This window comes from Fringilla coelebs, assembly GCF_963513975.1.
Source record: "Fringilla coelebs genome assembly, chromosome: 18".
NCBI classification, from domain to species: Eukaryota; Metazoa; Chordata; class Aves; order Passeriformes; family Fringillidae; genus Fringilla; species Fringilla coelebs.
This window is the reverse complement of record NC_140044.1, coordinates 3,407,893-3,430,864: the sequence shown is the minus strand read 5'-3', so window position 1 is coordinate 3,430,864 and position 22,972 is coordinate 3,407,893. Positions and strand designations below refer to the sequence as shown.

Genomic DNA, 22,972 nt, shown 5'->3' with positions numbered 1-22,972 from the left:
GGCAAAGAAAGGAAATACTTACAAGAAACTCGTCTCTAATAAAATACTTGGCCCTTGTAACTCTGGGATCCTCACCAGGCTCTGGTGTTGCTGATTAATAATAAAAGAAGCATTTTATTAAAACAGGTGTTTTCTGGTAATAGCATCTAAAAATCTCAACTTGTTCTGTTTTCTGCTCACGTATGACAGAAATCCACTTGGCAAAACTGACTGTGAGACAAGACAAACCACAACATTATTTAAAGCAGCAGGATTTCAGGAGAACAAGGGAACATTACAATGGCCACAGTAGCAGGCATTTGGCAGGTAAGAGAAATGTCCACAGGCAGGACGAGGAGGAGTCCTGAGGACACATTTGTGACAAAATGTCAGACTGTGATCTACGCCAAAGTAAAAGGATTTTGTTACGATGAAATTATTAATTTATTAAACATTTAAGAGGGAGGAATCTCTCATTAATAATACCTTAAATTCAACATTACAATTTGGCTAAAAGACTTTGATGATTACATCTACTTAAGAGTTTTCAAGTCTTAGCTGAAGCTACCAAAACCATCGCAAATGTGATTAACAAGGAAATGATAAACTGCAAACGAAGCTTAAAAATCTTACCATCATCTGGTGTAGTGTAGCGAGCAAATTCTGGAAAGTAGTCTTCAATTTTAGATTTCCCTGCCAAAACTTTCTCTGCTAGCAAATCTTGTTTATTCAGGAAGAGGATTACTGAAATGGTCCGTAGCCACCTGTGCAAAATGGAAACCAAACACTGTGAGGAGGCACAGCCCAGATCATACAGAAACTTAAAATAAAGTAAGTCACACAACATGTCTGGAGACAAGGTCACATGGCACACTGCAATGATTTGGAAAGGTTTTTTTATACCTGAACCCCAAGCGTGTAATTCCAGGTGAGCCCATCCTGAGGGTGTTCCCCACTTTGTGCTGTTAATCCAAACCCATCCCAGGGGAGCATTTCCACCTCCCAGAGCACTGCTCCATCACTACTCTAATTACCTCAGTCTCAATATGGCAACCACCAATTAGCAGCCATGCAGAGCTCTTTGCAATGATCTGAGATTAATAAACATTAGAGGTGAGAGAGGCTGTGACCAAAGAACCAGCCCAGACTGTGCCAGGAGTTGGGAACAACAGAGGCCCCCGTGCTGTTAACCCAGGTGGGCAGCCAAGCACCACACAGCTCCTCACTCACCTTCCTCCTCAGGGGATGGAGGAGGAAAGGGAGAATGAAAGCAAAAATATCTAGGGGTCAAGATAAAATATAAATGATGATTGCTTAATTAGTGAGGGATAAGTTAAAGTGAGGAGAAGACAAAAGAAGTGATGCAAAGGCAATCACTCACCACCTCCTGTGGGCAGACCAATACCCACAAGCTGGGTAACCTCCCAAAATCCCCTCTTTTCCCCTTACTGCAAAGAATGATGTTATTGTGGCATGGATCACACCTCTGGTCAGCTTGGATCTGCCCACCTGTGTCCCCTCCCAACAGCCCTGAGGATTCACTGCAGCGACAGAGTGAGGAACAGAGAGGCCTCTGCACACACTGTCAGCAGCCTGAGCGTTATCAGCATTGTTTTGGGCAAAACCTAAACCATGGCACTCTATGAGATCTTATGAAGAAAATGAACTTTGTCCCAGCCAGGCCCCTCCACGAGTGGTGACAGGACCAGCAATGTCAGTGAGAAGAGCCTTTCACAGACCTGTTGTTCCAGATACTCTTGAAGAGGTTTAGTGCCTCCTGCAGCCGGTTGGTCTGATTGTCCTCTCGTATCACCATGTTGTAGCTACTGCTCGCCACCACAAATATGATAGCAGTCACATCTAAAGCAAGAAATACCCTTGAGTTAAGGCCAAGCTACAGGAGAAATATCCAGGAATCATGAAATTCTGTAAGAAGCTGCCAGACTTTCAGCTCTCTGCAGAGAACAGGCTGGGATGCTGCTGCTGACAGCTTTTAAAGTACCAGGAATCAAAAAAGAAAATGAAGAAACCATGGAAGACAGGTAAGGCAGGCCCCAGAACAGAAGCTGACAGAATGACAGAAAATGTAGGAAAGAAAGGAACTGGAGCAAGAGAGAGAAACTGAAGAAAGCCAAGAGGAGAATTTAAAGAAGATTTAAAATGTGTAAAGAAAATTGGAAACAACCATGAGCTATCAGGAAAGGACAGGGAGGTCCTTGGGGGAAAACCTCAGGACAAACAGCACTTTTGATTTGTGTATAGAGTAGTAATAACAACAGCAGACTGCAGTGAATTCATGGTTAATTGCTGTGGTCCCCCTGCATGTGTTTTACTGCTTGGAGCCCCATCTCCTCCCTGGGAGGCATTCCCAGGATCAGGATTCCTGTACTGCTCCAGTCCCCCACTCTGACTGCCAGGCTCATCTACCTCAGGCACAGCAGAACAGATGAGTCAGACCATGAGGTAACAGGAAGAGGAAGGAGCAGAGGTAAAACTCAAATAAATCTGTTACTGAATGCACAGAAGAAAATATTGCCCAGTCCTTCCACACACACAGACAGTGTCCAGGTGATTCTGTGATTCTGTGTACTGTAGCAATCTGCCATGAATTCCAAGTTGCATTCTGCTTTACTTATTCTCTAGGATCTCACTGTAACTTTTCTACAAAAAGGTGGACTTTTGTGTGTCACGTCATTGCTGTTTCGTCCAAACAACAAAGAAGATCAAATATTTTCACGAAGTCTAGGCTGGCAAATAATGCACAAAGCCACCTCCAAAAATACTTGATTAACTGAAGAGAGGGAAGCCAAAAAAATGGACAATGGACAAGCAAAATGGACCTCTCCACCTGCATTCTCCTTGAAGGTGTTCTATGTAGTTACAGGAGTTTACATGTCAAGAAAAACTCAGTGTGTATGACAGTTATATAACTCCTTATTGAGCTACATGGAAAGATGATGGATTTCACACAGTTGAGAAAATGAAGATCAGGCACTGCAATTCTGCAGAGAACTATTTTATAAAGCCACCAGAAATTCTAATCCTACCATTAAAACACTGGATCCATTTTCGGCGTTCATCTCGTTGCCCTCCAACATCAAACATACTGAGGAAAAAAACATAAATCCAGTCAGTCACAATCATTTTGTGCTGGGTTTTTTGTTTGTGTCTGCATGCAAACAGGAAAGGTAAGAAACTTTAGGACTTCTGTGTTACAGAAGTTAAAGGGAATCTTTGATTACAAGAACCTGAACAGGTAAACAGTCCATGAACACAGGAATGCAGAGAAAACAGATTTAAAATATTTTGTTCTTTGTGATTTAAAATAAAGCACACCAATTTGCATTTCATTTTCAAGCCTGACTACTAAATTAGAAAACCATAAAATACTTGCTTTCTATTAAACACTGATACTTGAGAAACACAGTAGGCTCAATGAATATATGGTAGGCTCTCCTCCCAGTTTACCTTGGTGTTTGTCTGTGTTGTATTAAAAATTGTAAAAACATAAAAAAAGAAATAATCATACTTACTGAAAATTTACTTTATCCACCTGAAACTTGGTTTCAAAAATTCCTGATGTCAAAACTCTGCATCTGAGAAGATCCTAAAGCATAAAGGGAAATACATTGATTCAACACAGATACTCTTGGTGAGTTTCCATATATCCAGCAATGGAAATAAACCCCTTTTTTTCCATACTGTACCAAAACACCAAGAAACAGCACTGGAGTGTTCAGTGTCACAGAAGCACGATGGAAATCTTATAAGTGATGTAACCTTGTACATCATTTATGTGTATAAACATAATCTAAAGAACCAAGCCATTTTTACTGGAATACTAAATATGTACAATGCATGGCAATACCTGAAATGGTGATTAGAAAATGAATGAATTTCCCCCAAAGATGAAGGGGCAGATCAATGGTGTGATTTCCTCCCAAAGCCCACGTACCTGGTCAGACGGGGTGTACTCGTTCTGTTTGACTATGTCAATCTTGTCTAGAAAACTGCAGAGAGGAAAGAAAAAAGAGAAACTCCTCACTCTCAAATCAGACAAACTTTCTGATGCTTTAGTAACTGAGAGTTCCCAGGTAAATTCTGGTGCATTTTAATGCTCTCAGGCTCACCAAACGATTAAAAATCACATGCTGGAAAGGCAATATTTGGGATTTTGCACCATTCCCAGCAGCAGCCGGCAGAGGGCTGAGAGCAGCTCAGTGAATCCATCTGGGAGCCCCATCGAGCCCCTCCCGCCGGCTCCCCTCCAAAAACACCCCAGGGTTTCATTTGGGTCATTTCTTCACAGGATCCCACCGTGGAACTGCTGCTATGGACCCTGAAACAACGACTCAAGCAAATTGCCCACGTGTACGTCCCCAGAACGTAAATTGAGAATTTTTAAACAACTTATCAACTCTGTAGTTCTTTAGATAAATGGAAGCCCTAAAGCAATTTCAGTACAAGTGAGAGGGGATACTGATTTTTCTGTCAGCTGCAGTATCAGTGTTTCAGTTACTTTCTGGAGCAGCAGTAGTTGGCTAAATGGGTAATAAGAGATATATTTCATTCAAATTCATTAGGCACTACAGATGATAACTCTGGAGTATTTAATTTTTTTTTTACCAATTAACTATAACCTCATAATTATCTTTCACTTCAACTCAAAGAGCAAAAATCTCAAGGAATTATTGAATTCTGCTTTGTTGTGGTGGCAAACCAGCAGCTCAGGATGCAGATTTTATGGTGCTTTGCCCCAGTCCCACTGTCCCATGCCAGGTCCTCAGCCAGGTGCCCCCTTGCTCAGCCCCTTCCACTTAGCAGGGCTTCACCCCTAACATTAATGATTAATCAGCCTTTAAACCAATAGGCCTTGAGCTCCCTTGGAAATTCCTCTGCATGAATTGTTTTCTCTCTGAAGCAGAAATCACAAAGGAAAGGTGAGTTTTCCCTGCCTCCTTCAATGTGCACTAACAACAGCCACAGCTTCAACAGGGGAAAGGGAGCCCTGTCCCACATTCACAAATCAAAAACCCAAAAAACTCCCAGTAAAGTCACCACACACAACTCAGCCTGTTTCTGCCCCAACTGACTTCCTAAAACACCTAATGAGGAGCAGGGAATGGGGGGAAAAAATCCTGTATTTTGACAACTGCTTCAGGGCAATGCCCTTTTTTAGATGATCTTGCTTCAGAGACACATGAAAATTAATTTTTGTTTAGACTGAATTACAGAATTTTAAACACATTAAAATATATCTTGAGTGAACACGCTACAAAAACACGTGAGACAAAGTGCAAAGATCAATTTCCATTAGGGAACGTGACATGGCCACAGACTCACAAGGATAAAGCGGTGACAAACTGTGCTCTGCAATTTGCAAGCTGGATTTTTTCCTCATATCTTCCAAGCTGTTAAGTAATTTTTTTCTTTCTTTTTTTTTTAATCCAAAGGGAAGATATAAAACTCTGTGTTCAGTACACAGAGGATGTTAAACAAGTACAACAGCCCTGAGTTCCAAGTAGCACGAGTGTTTCCACCCCATCCTCTCCCCTCAGAGCACAGTTTCAGAATCACGTGGCAATTTCACAAGTTGGAGGATGCTTGAAAAATGTTCCGAACAGAACATGTTCATCAAGATACAAAGGTGATTACTGCAATCACCCAGCCTTTCTGGATGAATTTATCCAAGCAGAACATTTTATGCTGGGTTCCACAAGAGGTGGGTTTTTGGTTTTGTTTTGGGGTTTTTTTTGTTTTATTTTTAAACACTCAGCTAATCAGCTTAATGGATTTTGGAAACTGAAAATTAGAAAATAACAACAAGATATTGCTAAAACCTGGAACTGAAAGTACAAACCTCTTACTGTTGTTTATGCAGACTATTTTTAGGCCTATGATTTCCTTGAAAAACATCAGCCACATAGGAGCAGTAGTACTGTACTAGAGATGAATTCCAACAGCGATGCTCATGCCAGGTAAAACAAGCTTCAATGGAATAAACATTTCTTCTTCCCCCCAAAACAAGCTCCAGCATTCAGCAACATTTGATATCCCTAACAATGCTCCCTGGAGAAGGAAGTCTTTCGCTGTGTGACGGTCACCAGAAAACCCCTCCTGCTTCCAGGGCATTTCAGGGAAAATGGAGCACAGGAATTTGTTCCATGAAGATTTCCAGCAGCTTTAGAAAGGGGTAAAAGGTGCGAAAAAGCAGTTTGATTTTTTGCTCACATGTAAAGAAAGGGGATTGTTCTTTCGGTTGGTCAATATAAAAATAAATGTGAGCAGAAAAGGGGAGCAGAAATTTGATCTGCTCTGATACACCTAAAATAAGGAGCAACAGCGGGAGCATGAGAGTTCAGAAAACATCAATACACTGAGTTCAGAGACTTCTCAGTCAATGTTAGTCAAAACCAAACAATTTATCCACTAAATTAAACTAATAATCCAGTCAGATGAGAACAAAGCCCAATTCAAAATAAACACAAATTCACCATCATTAATTTCTATTTTTAATTCCTGCTATGCTCTACCCAAAACATAAGTGAGGCCACTTGAGCACTACTTTGTGTGCTGAACTCACTGCTGTGAGAGATTGTTCTGAGCCTACTGGAGACGTGCCCACCATCTACTGTGTCAGCAGTGAACTTACAGGGAGGAACAGAAGTGACCTTGATGAAATAATTCACATAAAACTGTCAAACCACAAAACCAAATTTTATACTGCGAGCAAGCCTTGAACCAAGTTACAAATTTAGTGTTTTTTTTGTTCTGTAAAATCTTCCCAGAGATTATATGGAAAAGCTATTTTCCAGAAAGCAAATAATTCATTCAGCATTGCTGCCAATTCTCACTTTGGGCCACATTCTGGACATGACTAAATAACAGGATCAGCTACTGCTCTGCAAAATTCTGTCACGTACTAAGAGGCTCTCCTGCCTGTGTTATAAAACACTGATACTGCTCTGACACACACTGACAAAAAAACCCTCAAAAGACTTCAGGTTATTTGTAGTCAGCAACACTGAGAGGAAGCATCTCTAGGACAGCACCAGTTGAGTCTCTGAGATATTAAAATAAAAGGTATTAACAAAAAATTAAAACAAGCTGAAATAAAAAAATATACTGCATTTTTGTATCCCCTTTTTTAGCTTAGGGAAGGAAAACCACATGTGAAGTGTTCCAAGCTGACCTTTGTGACAGATAAAGTGTCTTTAATTTTAAGGGCAGATTCACAGAGAGCTGCACAGAGGCTTTCCTTAGCTCCAGCAGGTCTAAGTAATTAAGCCATACATGTATACTCAATTCTTTCCAAGTCTTAACTAAAACCTATTATGTCAAAGCCATGTCCCAATTTTCAGATGAAGATATAAGCCAGTACCTGAGTTATTCTGGAGTTCTATCATCCAGAGAGAGCTGCTTTATCCCTATGGAGGGAATTTCCTGAATGAACAGAGCTGCTGCCAGACAAAGAACTGCAGCTTGTTTTCCCTGCTGGAAAGGTGTGTGACACACAAAATCTTCCACCTGAGAAGCAGCACAGCTTCACTGGCTGGGGCAGCACGGGAGGGAACTCGGGCTCCTTCCTCCAGCATTTCCTGACAGCCTTCTCAATGAACAGTAACTGAAATGTTTCTCTCTCTCATCTGACAAAATGGTTGGCACACAGGAATTAATTTTTTTTTTTGCTTTGTGAAGAAGAGCTCTTGTTTTCAGCCTAGAACAACACTGGAAAGGTGTCTTCAAACTGACAACACACCTATATTTGAAGAGCTTTAATTCCATCAGGTTTTTTTTTCTGGTCAAGTCATAACTTGAATTTTCTTATAAAATGTCTCCCTTAAAAGACACAATTAAATCTCATCTTCAGTGTCAGAAAGATACTTCATGAAATCAAGATTTCAATCCCGACTAAAGACAATATTTATTTATAACTTATAAGCCTCAACAGTAGCACTGAAACTCTGCATTTGTGAAGTTCCTTGTCTCTGAAAGCCTCGAGGTATTTTACAGACAGTAAATCAGACTTCCAGCCCCTGCCTGCCTTCACTGAGGCAGCATTTCCTGCCTCCACCATCACAGCCCAAACTGCACACATGGCATAACCCTATTTTAAAGGCAGGCACACAGAGTAGTTAATTGCCCCAAGTCCCTTGAGTCAGTGGAAATGATTTTCCATTTTTCATTTCCACTGAGTCATGTGTTTCTACCAAGATATTACTAAGAACCCACCAGAATATTACTAAGAATTATGAAGATTTTACTAAGAATTATGCTGGCATTTCCCCTGATCACCTCTAAAACAGTCTTTCCAATTCAGGTTTCTATGACCAGAAAGAAATTAATATTTTTTTACTGATCACCCTAAGACCAAACTGTGCAAATGCCCAGCGGATTTTTATTTATCCACACCCTATCAGAATTGCAAAGTACTACTTAAAGTAGTTTTAAGCTGAAATTTAACTCAACATTAACAGTGTTTATTGCAAACAAGAGTGCATTTTTTATTTTTCAGAACAGACCATGCTTTCCTGCCTTTTTAGTCCTTGCCATAATCCTTTATGTTATTCAGCAAAGCTTTCTAAAAGCTCTGCAGTTAACTATTTGGTAAATTCTTTCTTCAGCTACGCTGTCTATGCTGAGCCAGAGACACAGGATGAGCACAAAGATAGAAAACTCCCCTTTAAAAGGGTATTTGTGTGTGAACAAATTAACTGTCTCTCAACTCTGTCCCTTTCTATTGCTCAAAGCAAGCAGGGGAGAGGAGGGAATCCTATTCCTTAAACCGGTGATAAAGATTTCAGCTGGTTTATTTTGCAAGAGGAACAGAACTGCAGGCAGATTTACAGAAATGCTACAAATAAAACAAGCAAACGTTTAATCTGCTGATATTTATAGTGTCCTGCAAACAGGGGCAGCACCTGAAACCAAACTTGTCAGGTTTTTCCTCAAATTAAGTTAAAAATCTAAGCTGGGACACCAGTAGGTTTTGAATGCTCGTTTTTTACAGATGTACTTGTTATTTTCTAATATTTGCAAAGGGGGAGATTTTACTGGTGAGATGGTCACTAAAAACGTGCCACAAACATTACTGGAAAACTGAAAATGCTCAGAAAGACACAGCACTTTTTTGTCCCTAAACAAAACTAGATAAGGAGAGAGAAAATAAATTACAAAACCTTTGTAATTACTTTAACAACTTTATAATTAGGAAAGAGAAAAAAAGCCTTTATATATAGAGACAGGCACACAGGGACAGTACTGCACCAAGTATTATTGGTACAATTAGGAGAGCACTATATTGCACCTGAAACCATCTCACACCCAATGCTCCTGTAAAAACATTCTCTATGTCAGTTCTCAGACATAAGGATCCCATTGAAAACCAGATTTATGTTGGAAATGAAGCTCAAAATGTAGCGGAAGACATGAACAGAAGTAAACCTAAAGTCTCCAGAAAACTTTCCCAAGAAGCTGCAAACGCTTTTTGATTTCCAGTTTCAAGTCAAAGGGTTATTATAATTTCCTTATTGAAACTTTGAGAAAGGTTTCCAAATAGTCTAAAGCTCAGAATTTAATCATAGATGGTATCAATGCATACATATCCCAGAAAAGTGATTTTGAGAGCGGCCCCAGCTGTAATTCCAGAAGAACCTCGAGCATTCCAGCCACTTGGAGGCGGAGGGGCACCATGGGTCTAATTTTGAAGCAAATAATGAGAAAGCTGAAAAGTATGACTCCATATATTTGGAATCATCTTGTGGTAATCAAGGTTACAGTTCCTTATATGGCGTGGAGAACATGAAGCACACACAAAAAAATTGAGTATTAAAACTATGGGGTACAAAGAACTGCAGCTATCCCAAAAAACCAGGACGCACCAGCAAAGCCCCTTTAGTTTTGTGTCTCTGGGAAGTTCAAACCTTGCCCTAAAAACGAGGCTGGTTCCGCAGGCAGCTTCCCAAAGTGCCTGATTAAAGCAGCACAACCCCGGGAGGCATGAATGAATTTCAGACAAACCCAGCAGAAGGCAAAGCACCCTTCATACACTGCCAGCACTCCAAAAGGGAAATGGGGAAAAGGTAGGAGAAAGAGAAAAATCTATTTAAAGAGGTTGTAGTTGTCTCTTTTTTCTTTCCCCCCCCCCCCCCGCCCCGCCTGTCTAAAGTTAGTCTGGCTTAGAGGATGCACTAACTTTCCCAATCAGTTTTACATTACAGCACAAGTCCAGAAATAGCTCCCAGCCGCCTTGGCCTCTAGCACGGTTGCCATGACAATGGAACCACAGGGATATAAATAGCTCATCAGCACCAAATCTTGTGAGACACATCTGGAATGGGGCCAGCCCAGCCCCGGCCTGACAAATAAAAATAGGCACAGGCAGTTTCAAAGGCTGGAAAGGTACAATGTGGCTCGGGCTGTGCGGAGCAGGGCAGGGAAACGGGTTTGATTGCTTGTTAGCACGAGATTTATTTGATAGGAGATTGGGAGAGGTATAAAAGTCACTTTATTGCATACTAAACAGCCAGCCTTTCTCTAAGGTCTATTTTTCTTTCTTTTCCCCACCCGTCTGCAGCACAACCACCCTGCTTTTGAAACTGTAACAATGCAGCCTTTTGCCCAGGAGACCATTAAAATAAGGAAAAACAGAAGGGAAGAAAAGAGATCTTCAAATCTTCCCCCCCACAACTATTTCTGTACGTTTTTGGCTCGAGTGCCTGGAGTGCTCCTGCGGGTGTGACAGGCATCCTGGCTGGGATCCTGCCTGGGCTGGAGTGCTTTGCTCCAGCTAAAATCAGTCTCAGGCTGCTCCCTGCCTCCAGGAGCCTGGAGAGGGACGTGGTTCCCAAATCCTTGAGCCAGGGCTGCTCTCAGCATCGTCCCTTTGGACCCTCAGCATGGGACAGAACAGAGCCACAGCATATCCCATCCCACTTCCCAAAGCTCTGTGCTGCCCCACTGCCTCTGGAGCAAGCATTTTCTCCCACTTAGTGGGTGAGAAAATGTCATATTTTTAGCACAGACTCTTGATCAACCCATTCAATTACATCCAAATTATCTGTGTGGGAACAGAATGTTATGTCAAAAATGTTATTCAGTGTATTTGTCAATATTACTCAACAGAAGCCATTTGTATAACGAGGAGATTCAATATTTTCTCCAGCACAGGAAAGCAGCAGCTCAGGAACCAGACTGAAGTTGTGAGACTCCCTTATTTCACAGACACTGGAAGTAGTAAGTCAGTGTGATACAACACAGAGAACACCACTCCCAAAATATAAAATCCTAGTTGCTCTATCAAAAACCAATAGAGACTACAGATGGTGATCAAGAAACTGCAACTATAATAAGCATTAAGCCACAGCAAAATCTCTTCTGTCTGCCAAAAAGGCACCGTGCACACGCTCCACACAAGCTGCACCATCAGCCCACAGGATTCCTTTAGGTCCCTACATGGATATTTTCATTGCTAAAAATTGTAGAGTTACTTCCACCCAGGCTTTGAGCTGCGTGTGAACTCCCCTGCCCTCCCCTCTGCCTTTCCCCACACCCAGTTTGCTCCCTGCATCTGAATGAGGCACACCTCAGCAACAGCAGCTCACACAGAAGGATTTTAGATAATGTACTTTAAAATGTGCAATGCAGGATTTATTGGTTTTTATACTCCAAGTTAGTCTAAGAGGCTATCACCGGCTGCAAGTTTAGACTTAAATCATATAAAAATGTATTTTTTTCTTCCTTAAGAAAGCAACTCATATATCACTACAAGATAGCCCTTTCTGGTCCACATAAGAGAGTCCAGGATGGGGACAGGGGCTGGAAGGGCCTGGGACAGGACTGAGGACCTGCCAGTACCTGCTGGGCTGACAGTCCCACACCTCACAGCAGCTCACATTTCAGTTTTTGCTCTCCTCAGAGGGATGTGGCTTCCCCCCATCCTTCTTCTTCAAATGTTCTGCTTTCAACCCAGCAAAAACAACTCCAGGCCTCTGAAAAAGCAGAGGCACAAACTGGCACCTGGAGGTGAAAGCATCTGTAGAGAGCACACCTCTCATTTGGAACCGAGTTATAATAATACAGTTATTATTTTTTTTCTTTTTCTTGAAAACATTTGTTTGATCATGAAATTTAATACCAGGCATATTTTAAAGATATAAATTTAAACCAGGCAAATGACAGAAAGCTGCAACAGCATTTTATGCTGTGAATTTTGAGCAGTGCAGGGGCACTCATCTTTGGCTACAGTGAAAAGCAAATATCTGGTTCTGTGTTCTGCCATACAACAAAATGAAGAAGTCAAGTTTAGGTGCTTGTCTGTCCCTGGCACACATTACACTCAGGCAGATAAAAGGAGCAAGAAATCAAGCTTGAAGCCAAAATCAAAGGTAAATAATAAAAGGTGACCACACTGCTTCTGTGGAAAAGCCATTCACAGGAGTCACCATGGCTCTGGAATAGTGCAGTCCTCTTTTATTCCCTTTCAGTCATCCAGTTTCTGCTTTTTGTGGAGCGTTTTGCTACTCTTAAAAGGAAAATCTAACACAGACCCTCCATCTTTGCTTACTCACGTGTCTGTGAGAGCATCAACACACACCACAGACTATGCAGTGGTTCCACAAACTGCATTTGGGTATTTAGTGCTTTTAAGCCTGCAATTAAAATGGACACCTTGCAGAATAAGCTTTCAAAGACTCACAAACAGCCTTGATTTAACAAGGGGCATGACAAGCCATTTTAGAATCTTTTAAATACAATATTTTGGCCTTCCCCCCTCTTCCCCACTGACCTAACTTGACTCAAGTCACTCTGAAGCAGAATTTAAATCATTACAAAAATATGAACTTTAAATCTCACCTCTGAAAAGACACAGCTGGCTATAAAAGACCTTAAAATAGTACTAAAAGCTCTAGTCATACAAATGACTGTAAAACACAGTAGGACAGACTTTGCATTTACAAAACATATTCTAACATTTGCAAAATGTGTTTTTTCATGCGGACTTTTCTAAGCCGTGTGCTTTTAGTGCTGGAGTCACAGAGAATTTAGAATGAAGCGTGCACAGGAAGAGTAAAATCCCTGACAAGGCACAACCTCCTCCTGTTTCCTCTCTCAGCCGCAGTCGCTCGCTGGGCTCGGCTCAGGGAGGTTTTCCATGGCAGTCCCTGGCGCACGCAGGAGAGCGAGGGGTGCAAAACACGGAATCCAGACAGGACTGGAGTGAGGGGTGTGGGTGAGGGATGGGGAAATTTGGGACAACTCTTAAAATCCCTTATTCTCTTCTTGGCTTGTTTTGCAATGTTAAAATGAGGAAGTTGTTCAGCTGCTTCGGGTGGAATGAGTTCTTTTGAACGAGCTTCATTGACTCTATTTATTGCCTATATAAAAGTGTTGTAATTGCCTGAACAATTATTAAATGTATTATTCACAGAACATAACTGTTTCAGCATTACAACCCCAAAAGCCCCTCAGCAGCTGAAGGCACAGGTCTATCTTGAGTTGGAACCTTACACTCAGAAGAATTAAGACTGAATTAAGACTCAGGAGGTGCCAGAGGTGACACAGACACACCACCCTTCAGCATCCTCACTGGCCTCCTTGTTGGCAGCCTTCACAGAGGCCAAGGACTGCGACAGTCTGGGCAGGGAATCTTCTCCCACAGCACCATCCCTCTCTCACACAGCTCTCTGTGCTCCCAGGCTGTGCCAGAGCCCTGACCACAAACCACCCTTCAGCTGAGGCTGGAGAGAACCTCTGAGCTGAGCTACTCTGGACAAAACTGCTCGCTTTAAAGTCCTGCCACGTTCTCTGGAAATCTTAACTCCAGTCCCACCTTTCCTCTGGTGATGGGGGCAAGAACAACAAAAGAAGGAAAGATTCTACTCATGGTCGTTGTGACGCAAGTACCAAATGGTGCAGTGAGCTCTACCTGAGCAGGGAGCATGAAACAAGCACCAGGAGGTGGGGAAGAACTTCATCTCAGTGGTCATTAATTCTGAAATTCCAGTGATACTGGTTTATGTTTTTTGGTCTATTACACTGAAAAGAAACTATCACAGAGCTATGAATAACAACTCATTTTTGCACGACCAGTGGGTGGACTCCCCATCCCCTGCACTCAATCACAGCCAGGCAGCAGGGAATCCAAGGGAAGAAAAAGCCAACCTGAAGAGCCCAAGGTATGCACTTTGAGAAGTTCCAAAAAATGTCCAAAATCTACTGGATGACTAAAAGCCATGATTCCAGTAGAAGACAAGCACATCTTCACCATCTCTTTGTCTGCAGAGGGCAGTGTCTCATGTTTGCATCTCAAATGGATGAAAACCTAAACCTAAATTACTCATTAACAGACTACAAATTTCCTCTTCTACATGAAAGAAACATTTAAAGAGTCTCAGGAGAAGAACTGAACTAAAAAAGACACTAAAAGCCATGGGTATAATTGCTGCTGTGGGAAAGACAAGAAGGGGTCTAAAATGGTATTTCTCTTCCCCAAATATTCCCACATCAACATTTGTTAAGTCCCAGCTGGGGCTTCTGGCTGCCCAATATCAAAGCCTGTTATTTTGCAAAAAAGGCATAAACCCAGCAAGCCTCTTACAATGTCTAAAAAAGCACTAAATGATGTACAGCACCCTTCAGATTGCAGTCTGGGTTCAAATATATGCCTAAAACTTAGTGGCCATCAGTCAGAGTCCACAGATCTGGAAATAAATGTGTAATTCAAAGCCGTGCTGGGAAGTGGAGGCAAGAGGCAGCTCCAGGGGAACAATCCTGGGCTGGCTCACCTATTGCTCTGATACCTGCAACTGGCAACTCTGTGATTCCAGAGTGCTGGAGACAATTCCAGGATTTCCATTTGTTCTGCATGACTATAATTAGAGCTTCCGGATGGTGGCTTACACCAACAGCAGCAGCAAAGGCTTCGAGCTGGAAGAGACTCAGATCAGATGGGGCAGGAGAAAGTCTGCAGAGAACACTCACAGGTTCTGGTGAAAGGGAGGTGTGTTCCTACATTACCTACCCCATATCAGGTGCTTATTTATACAAACACAGTCTATAAACACCGTAGCCATATGTGAAACACAGCTTTTATCACACAACAGCACTTGAACTCCACTTCCTGTCTGCAGCAGCAAATTATTAATTCACCACAAAAAAGGGGTGTCTGAGCACAGCAAGTGGTACATTACACTGAGTTAATAATATGTGACTACTAAATATAGCCACTCCTGTTTTTCTTCTACATTTTGCTGCCTAAGAGATTTTTGCAGCATCTTGCACACACTGGCTTGCCCTGCATGGATGGTGATGCTCAAAACTAGTGACAGGTGCGGAGCTTTCCAAGCAGCGCTTTTCCCTCACGCCATCCCACCCACGTTCAGCTCCAGCTTGTGAAACTGCAGTTTTCTGCTTTGGAGGAACGCACACGCACAGGAAGTCCAGGGAACACACTGCCAACAAGCAGATGAGAAAATTAAAAAAGATCTGAGATGCTAATAAACTGAGCCAGAATTACACACTGCATCTAAATACAGGTTTTGAGGGAACACCACTGGAGTACTTCTGCTGATAAGCATATCCTTCATGTTAATTGAGGAAGAAAAGTTCTCTCCTTTGAATGAGCTCACTTCCATTGGAGAGACCTGTTTTACTAACACATCTTACAATTTTCAGTTTCTCTGCTTAAAGATAACAGAGTAGGGAAGAAAAAAAAACCTTAAGGCCTATATAATTTACATTTGGGTCACTGACTTTCTTGGCTGTGGCCCCAAACATCAAGCCTTTAAAAAATCCCCACAAACCCCACACTGCTCTGCAGCAGAACTTCCTCCTGTTACCTACATTCATTTTTATCAGCACAAACTGCATGAATTAAGTGGAGTTACAGTCAAAAGGTATCCCAAGGGAAAAAAAAAATCTTTGACTGACATCACCATCAAAAAATGCAACTTTTTAAAAACTGTCTGGGCATAACCCTGGGGAGGGTGCTTGAGGGAACCCTGCTTGAGCAGAGGTGGGACCAGATGGCCTCAGTGGTCCCTTCCAACCAGACCCCTTCTGTCTGATCCAGTGATTACTGGTTTTTAAGAATGCATGCAGGGAAATTGCCATACATTTACAAGACAGACCTAACTCTGCAGAGAAAAATCTGTTTAATCTTTCTGCATTATGATGTCTTGTAGTGTGGACGTCAGGAATAAAAGTGAAACAGTTCAGAACTTAAAAAAACCCCATTGCTTAAACATGGATATTACAACCTGATTCACCCTGTAAACCACGTATGTATAAAAGCAGCATGTGCTTGTACAGATTCTGGTAATTACAGAGGTTTGTTTCAAAAAAACACCGTGTTTCACACAATACAAACACGGTAATTGTCACATTATCTCACAATCTCCATTGTGATTTCAATTATGCACAACAAAGGGACTGCTCATGAGAACTGAACTGAGAAAGTAAATCACACCCCTCATAATAATAGTAACAAACCTGTGTTCATTAGTGTTTGTTTGTTTTTAAAAGGTATTTGTTCAACTACTACAAACATCTCTTGCAGACTGGTGAAAAAGAAAAATGCACTGGGTGCGGCATCAACCTTCCATTTGTAAGACTTGTCTTGAGGGAAATCAGTTTCATATTCTTCAGTGCCACGTGACTTTATCAGAAAACCACAGTGCACAATTTTGGCATAATTAGCAGGACCTTCTGAAATACAGCCCAGAAGAAAGCTCTGAGGGAAACAAACACATTTCACATCATTAGGGAGAGTTAGAGCTGAAATGGAGGTACCAGCCTCTGCACACAACAGCAGAAATCCCACCTATTTTTAGTTCACAATTCCAATAAGAAAACAGCTGGGAGTCTAATGAAATTATCTTGGTGACAAATTTAATGGACTGAACACTAAAGTTACTATTTTTAAGTAAAGTTCCTAATTATCCTTCAAAACAAGAAGCAATTAAGCAGCAGTGGAGCTCCAGCTTCCCAAGCGTCTGCGAGGCAAGGCTCCAATCAGATTGAAACTGGGAAGTGGCTCAACACCTTTCTGATCCTAAAAGTTGGTTGAGGGCCAGGCTTGGGGTTTGGTTGGGGTTTTTTTTAGTCTAATGAAAGCAGCTCTGCTTTGACCTGTCCAGTCCTGCCTTGTGCTGTTTTCCCTGCCTGAGCTCGATTCACAGCGCGCCCTGGGAGGGAAAGGGAGCAGGGACGGTCTGGAGGGAGCTGGTGATGATACCATTCAGCCCTGAATGGAACACACTGCTGCTTCCCAGAGCAGCTCAGCTCTGGGGAGAGAGCTCCAGCAGCAATGGAGAAGGGCCAAGGATCCCACCTAGCAAAGAGCTCTGAGAGAGCACAGAGGAATTCTGGTATTTTCAAATTTACCGAAACAGCACATTAATCACAATAAAGCAAGTTATAGTCTGACATGTTCTTCTCCAAAAAGCTTTTTAAAACTGGCCATTTTAGTTACTGTTTCCCTTGGTAACTGTTCCACTGTGCCACTAATGAGTCTGTTGTACTCTAACCTCACATAAGGCTATTCCATACTTCATACAGATCACACGCCTGATTTTTGAAACAAATTTTGAACAACAGAGGTAGAGAATTTGGAGTTAGCATTAAAAACACACAGACAGTGTACTAATATCTGCATTTTAATGAGACAGGGTAAGATCCCAGAGTCTAGAACGCCCATTTGGGGAATATATCATGGTAAAACAGGAGATCTCTAAACCTGTCCTCTCACCTCCTTCCACCAAACCATTCCACAGTGAGATTCAAGATCAAGAATCTTGACGACAAGACCTTGATCAAGATTCTTGATGACATGACAATACTTCTTGGCATTAGAATCACAAAAAGATTGATCATCCTTCATTCATGTAACTTCACTTAAAACCTCAGACTATCCAAAATCACTCAAGGGTTTTTGCAGATGTGAGCTTTAACAATCCTCTTGAAGAAGAGCTGTATCAAAGCATCAGTTTACAAACTGTTTCACCCAAGCCCTGTCTGGGATAACAAACTGTGTGTATCCTAAAGCAGTTCAAGTCCCTGGGACAGAGGTGAACCAGGAGTTCTCCACAATAAACAAGGAGAAGCTATTCCAAGCCAGGGAAGAAAAGGTGTCTGCACACTTTAACTGCAAACTTTGCTCTTCTTCATGGCACACACAGGGATGTTAGGGAGAGCTAATGAAAACACCAAAATAAAACAATCAGGAGGCTCACTTGAGCCTCAGTTTGATGAAAGAATATCCAGAGAACAGCCACACTTTATGATGCTGTGTAAGAAAATTGTCTTGCCAGACCCAAAACTTCACAGACCTTTCACACACCTCCTGATCTTGTAACATTATAAATGTGTCAATAAAGTCCCTCTTAGATATCTTAACAGCAGAAGTGGTGAGCAGTGTGGTCCTCAGAAAATTTACAAGTTTACCAACACTGGCAATAAACAAACAAGGCAGTTTGACAGCTCTGGGAATTTTGTACGTATACTGCTATTTTCATTCATTTATAAAAATCACTTAGGGTTCAGAAGGATCTTTTTTTCCAAAAATTCAAAAACACAAATCTCCAGCCAAGATCCCACAGCAGACCTAGGCACCTGACCTGGGCTGGATGTGGCTCCTGCCAGCACCACGCTCCTTTAGCAACCCGGGAGCCAAGGTTCCTTCCCTCCCCCAGCTGCAGGAGGCTTCCTAAAAATAGTTCTTTGCCAGCTTTTACTCAGGCTGCAGTTTACACGAGCCCTCTGGGGGAAGGGGAACCTTGCAGAGTACCCAAGGCACTCACTGAAAATTTACTGGGCAGCCAAGACATTTCAAGTGTAAATTATCATCCAGACACTGAAACCCCTCACTTCCATAATGAACACATTACAGTTTAGCTTTATTGGTGCATATCCTTCTCAGAGACTTAATTAGTGTGCAACAATACAGATACAGTTAACAGAGATTTATATTTAACTACAACAACTTATTTTAACACATTTCAGCTACAAAATCAATGCATAATATACTACAGAGTAATCAGTTGAAAATCACAAAACCTATCAATGACATCCTGCCACAAAATTACTCTTAATCACATGTAAAATTAGCTAGCAATTTCTTTCAGTTTATTTAGAACTTAGTCACACACTAAAAATGCTGTATTTAAAGTTACTTAAACTCAGCTTCAGTTTGAGAACTTTTTCACCTACTATGAGCTTAATCTACTTTTTAATTTCCAGCCTGCTCCTCCTGAAGTCAGGATTTTATGACCATGTTCTCTGCATGCAAGCACATGGTCTCAATAAACTTTTGAGCCTGCTGATAAATTTATACCAAATGTCCTCCAGACATCTTTGTCAAGGGTCTCTAAAAATAGTAACTTCAGCAATACCTGTGATGGCAGGCAAGCACCCAGACAAAAGGAATTTAAACTGAAGTCCCCAGTGAAGGAAAGGCTTTGGCATATCACCCAGCAGTGGAGTTCACAGAAGAGGAAAGAAAGGGGAGAATGTGCAATCAGCAGCATCCAGTGCTGCCTCTCCCCAGGATGATCCCCAATGATGGATCTGCAGAGTTTCAGCCCAGGGAATAATTGGGAATCGAACCTGGTGCTTTCACACTGTACCAGCAAATGTACTGGCCTCATTTCATCCTTGGATCAGGAATTTTCTGTTGCCTTCCATCTTTTGGAACATGGTTGCTTTTACTTTCTTTTTAAAAGCAATTTTAATGAGGTTTTACGGAAGCTCTTTAGGTCTTATGTTTGATAAAAGTATTCTCCTAATTCTCATCCTGTAATCTTGAGATGTTCCTTCTCTGCAGCAATGCAGCTGAGCCACGAGAGCTCTCATAAAACCCTCTGTGCTCCAAAAGCTGTTGTGCCTGCTCACAGGGAGCACCACAAGCAGCAGCTTCCAAGGTCAGGGAAAAAGCTTACCCAGGTGAATGAACTGCAAAATCCTAAAAAATCCTGCTCCCACCTGCTTCGGGAGCTATGGGAGCAGCAGGGATGCACATCATCCCTGCAGCCCTGTCCTGCTGCAGCTGCATTTTCTGTGGCTTCCACAGCAGCAGCCAGAGCTGGGGGTGCCCTGCCAGCCCCCCCAGCCAGTGCAGCCCTGCATCCCACAGCAGCTGCCCAAGGCACAGAACCCACCCAGGAGCGATGCTCCGGCCTCACACGGGCCATGCAAAAGTGATGCAACCGATGCCACGCTCTTCCTTGTTTCCTCAAGTGTTTATTTATAGCTTGCCCTGTATTTTGTGCCTGCAGATCTTCCTCCTGGCAGGAGGGATTCCCAGGAAAGGCTGCTCAGCCCCTGTGGAAGGCTTTTATTCCGCTTGTTTCTGTCTCACACTGAATTGTTTGTTTGAATCACAGCTCAAAACTAACCTCGTTTGGGGCTTTCTGTGTTTGCACAAAGGGACTTTGCAAGAGCCTGGGAGGGGGAGTGAAAATTCATTCTCAGAACTACTGTGAGTTGTAAGAGTTGCTTGGATTGATTCTCACCATTTGACAGCCACAGTGTTTCACCAGTACAGCAATCCAACACTGCCATTTCATTAAGTCCAATACTCACAAGTCAAGATGTCATTTGCTCTGCTTTATAATAAGGTTATGGGAATTTTATGGTAAAACTGAGCATATTTTTTGTAATAATGGTTAAAACTTAAGAATACAGAAGTCTAGTACACCCAGGGTGCATGACAAACTTACAGAATTTACAGTCACAATTCCTACTCTCATTTAACTTCTCACTCTAATTCATTCTGACCAATTCATTTTTGACATTCATTCATTCCCAGTTCAGACTCACCACTACCTGTCTGCACAAAAACCTGAGGACTGGAGGATTACTGTGTACACAACAATCTACTATTTAACTCATTCTAATTTTCTCAAAACATTTGAGCAATGCAATTACAGAAGTTTCACCTGCAGTAAACTGTTACTTTTAGGGTGAATTTGCTGCACTTTCCTTATCAGAAAAAAGGCATATTCTCTGCCTGGTGAAAATATGATTAAAAACACAAAAAACAAGGAATATCATTGCAAGATCCATGTACAGCAAAGCCAAACCCAAGGATCTGAATCTTTCAGCATATTCACAGCATCTCCTCCAAAAGCCTCAGTGGAAAAATCTATTTTTTCATACATTTCTACCACATTCACTCACACTATGATTGAATGCCACAACAAAAACTTCTGAGGATGGAAAAAAAGTACAGTGGGAAGGAATGAGGAACCTGTTGCCATTAAAATGCAGAAATTAGTGAGAGTTTAATTAACCAAAGGTTTTGGCTCATATTCCATCTCCTGCTGCATTGCATTGCAACCCTTTCCCATTGCCCACAAAAAAAAAATATTCCACTGCATTTGCATTTGTAGGTTTGCAGAGAACAGAACCACAAAAATACAAAGCAGAAGCCTGAACAGGTATCAGAAATATGTTGATTTAGAAGTCCAGACACTACTGAACCAAACAGACTTGAAAGCAATTACAAAACTATGCATCTGACATTTGTTTTAAAAAAAGCTCAAGATTACTTTCTCTTTTGGAAATAGAAATCCCTGGGATTAGGCATATTTTGTCACATTTATCTGTATGTTTAAAATCACTTGGTGATGCAAGTATAATATTCTTATCAAACAACACAGTTTGCCATTTTTACCACTAGTAACAAGGAATCCTTTCTTCTCTTTACTGAATTATTTTTAACTCTGTTAATTAACATTATGGGCATAGGCCACCCATCAAGAAATTTGGCTAAAGAACTTTGTCTGCAGAATTCTGGACTGTAGCCAAATACTTTTAGTACAGAATTATCTTCTGAAGATGCATCACTTAGGTTTATGCAGCAATACTTACTTCTGCATTTACATTCTTTGGTAATAACAGCTTTGGTTTCAAAGCCCACTAATAAAGTAAAATATTAATGGAGATACATCCTGAGCAAACTACACCCTGGACTCCACTCCAGCATTCTCCTCCAGAGAACTAAAATGTCAGTAATCTAAAATGTCAGTGAGTTTGGTATCTAACCCTGCCTTCATTACACTCTCCTGATGTTCCTCCAACATTCAAAATTAAACTCCTCAGTTAGAGGAGCACAGCAATCCACTGAACAAATCACGAGGGTATCTGCTTCTGATCTCAGAAAAAATTACTATTTTAAAGACAAATTTTATAAAATAAAATTTTAACATTCATGCCAAACTTTGGAAAATACTCTTGATCCAGTGCAAGCCTAACCTGAACAAATGTTGTGCATGTGAATTTTGTGTGAAACAAAGAAATAGCTGTTGTGAGAGCAAATCCATTCACACGTGAAAGCAAATATAAAACATCCATTCCCACTGAATCAGGCATCCATGAACACCAGAGTTTATCCTTAACCCTTGCAGCCATTAGCAAGTGATGCATGTCAACTAAAAGGCAAAGTCTGAGTATTTGGACACAGAACTCTGTCAAGAAATTGGGGAAGAATTTCCAACCCAGCTTTTTCGTGCTCTACAAACGGGTCTGCCCTCCCTCCAGCCGAAGGCAAATCCTCAGCATTTCCAACCAGGCAGGGAAAGGAAGCTGCATCTGCAGCCAAAGGCCAGAAAGGAACTGGCACACTCACAGATGTGTGGAACAGAGGAGAAATAAAAGCAGCAGATGAATGGAGGCAATGAATCCAGGGGGCTGGAAGTAAAAGTGGAGGCAGAAATCAGATTTAACTGTTTGAGTTAAACCCCTTGACAATAATTCAGGATGATGCAATGGACATCACACAGACCTCAAAAGGCTGTGGTATGACTTCTTCAATTATTCTCATTTTGCACTTGTCTTTCTGCCATTAGGGCCCATCAGCTTTGTACCTTCCTTATTGCAGCACCTAATTCCTAACATTCAAGTATTCCAGGACACCTTTTGGTTTATCCTTCTTCATACTGGGATGTAATTTATTTTGAAGACAGAGGAGTTTATCTGGGGTTGAGTGTAGCTT

The 22,972-nt window shown here is 41.6% G+C and overlaps 1 protein-coding gene across 3 annotated transcripts in view; it reads right to left on the bottom strand.

Annotated features, from left to right (window-relative positions):
- Positions 1-22,972, bottom strand: part of GNAS (GNAS complex locus) — a 124,637-nt gene that overhangs the window by 2,574 nt on the left and 99,091 nt on the right. For 2 of the 3 annotated variants that reach the window (XM_084217624.1, XM_084217625.1), the window contains exons 6-11: positions 3,935-3,989; positions 3,513-3,586; positions 3,027-3,085; positions 1,719-1,839; positions 613-743; positions 23-90 (exon numbers count right to left, since the gene is read on the bottom strand). In XM_084217624.1, the coding sequence (XP_084073750.1) occupies positions 23-90; positions 613-743; positions 1,719-1,839; positions 3,027-3,085; positions 3,513-3,586; positions 3,935-3,989 (508 nt within the window). Of the gene's footprint in view, positions 1-22; positions 91-612; positions 744-1,718; positions 1,840-3,026; positions 3,086-3,512; positions 3,587-3,934; positions 3,990-5,322; positions 5,626-22,972 lie in introns of those variants that run through there. The other variant, XM_084217626.1, reaches the window with a different exon arrangement.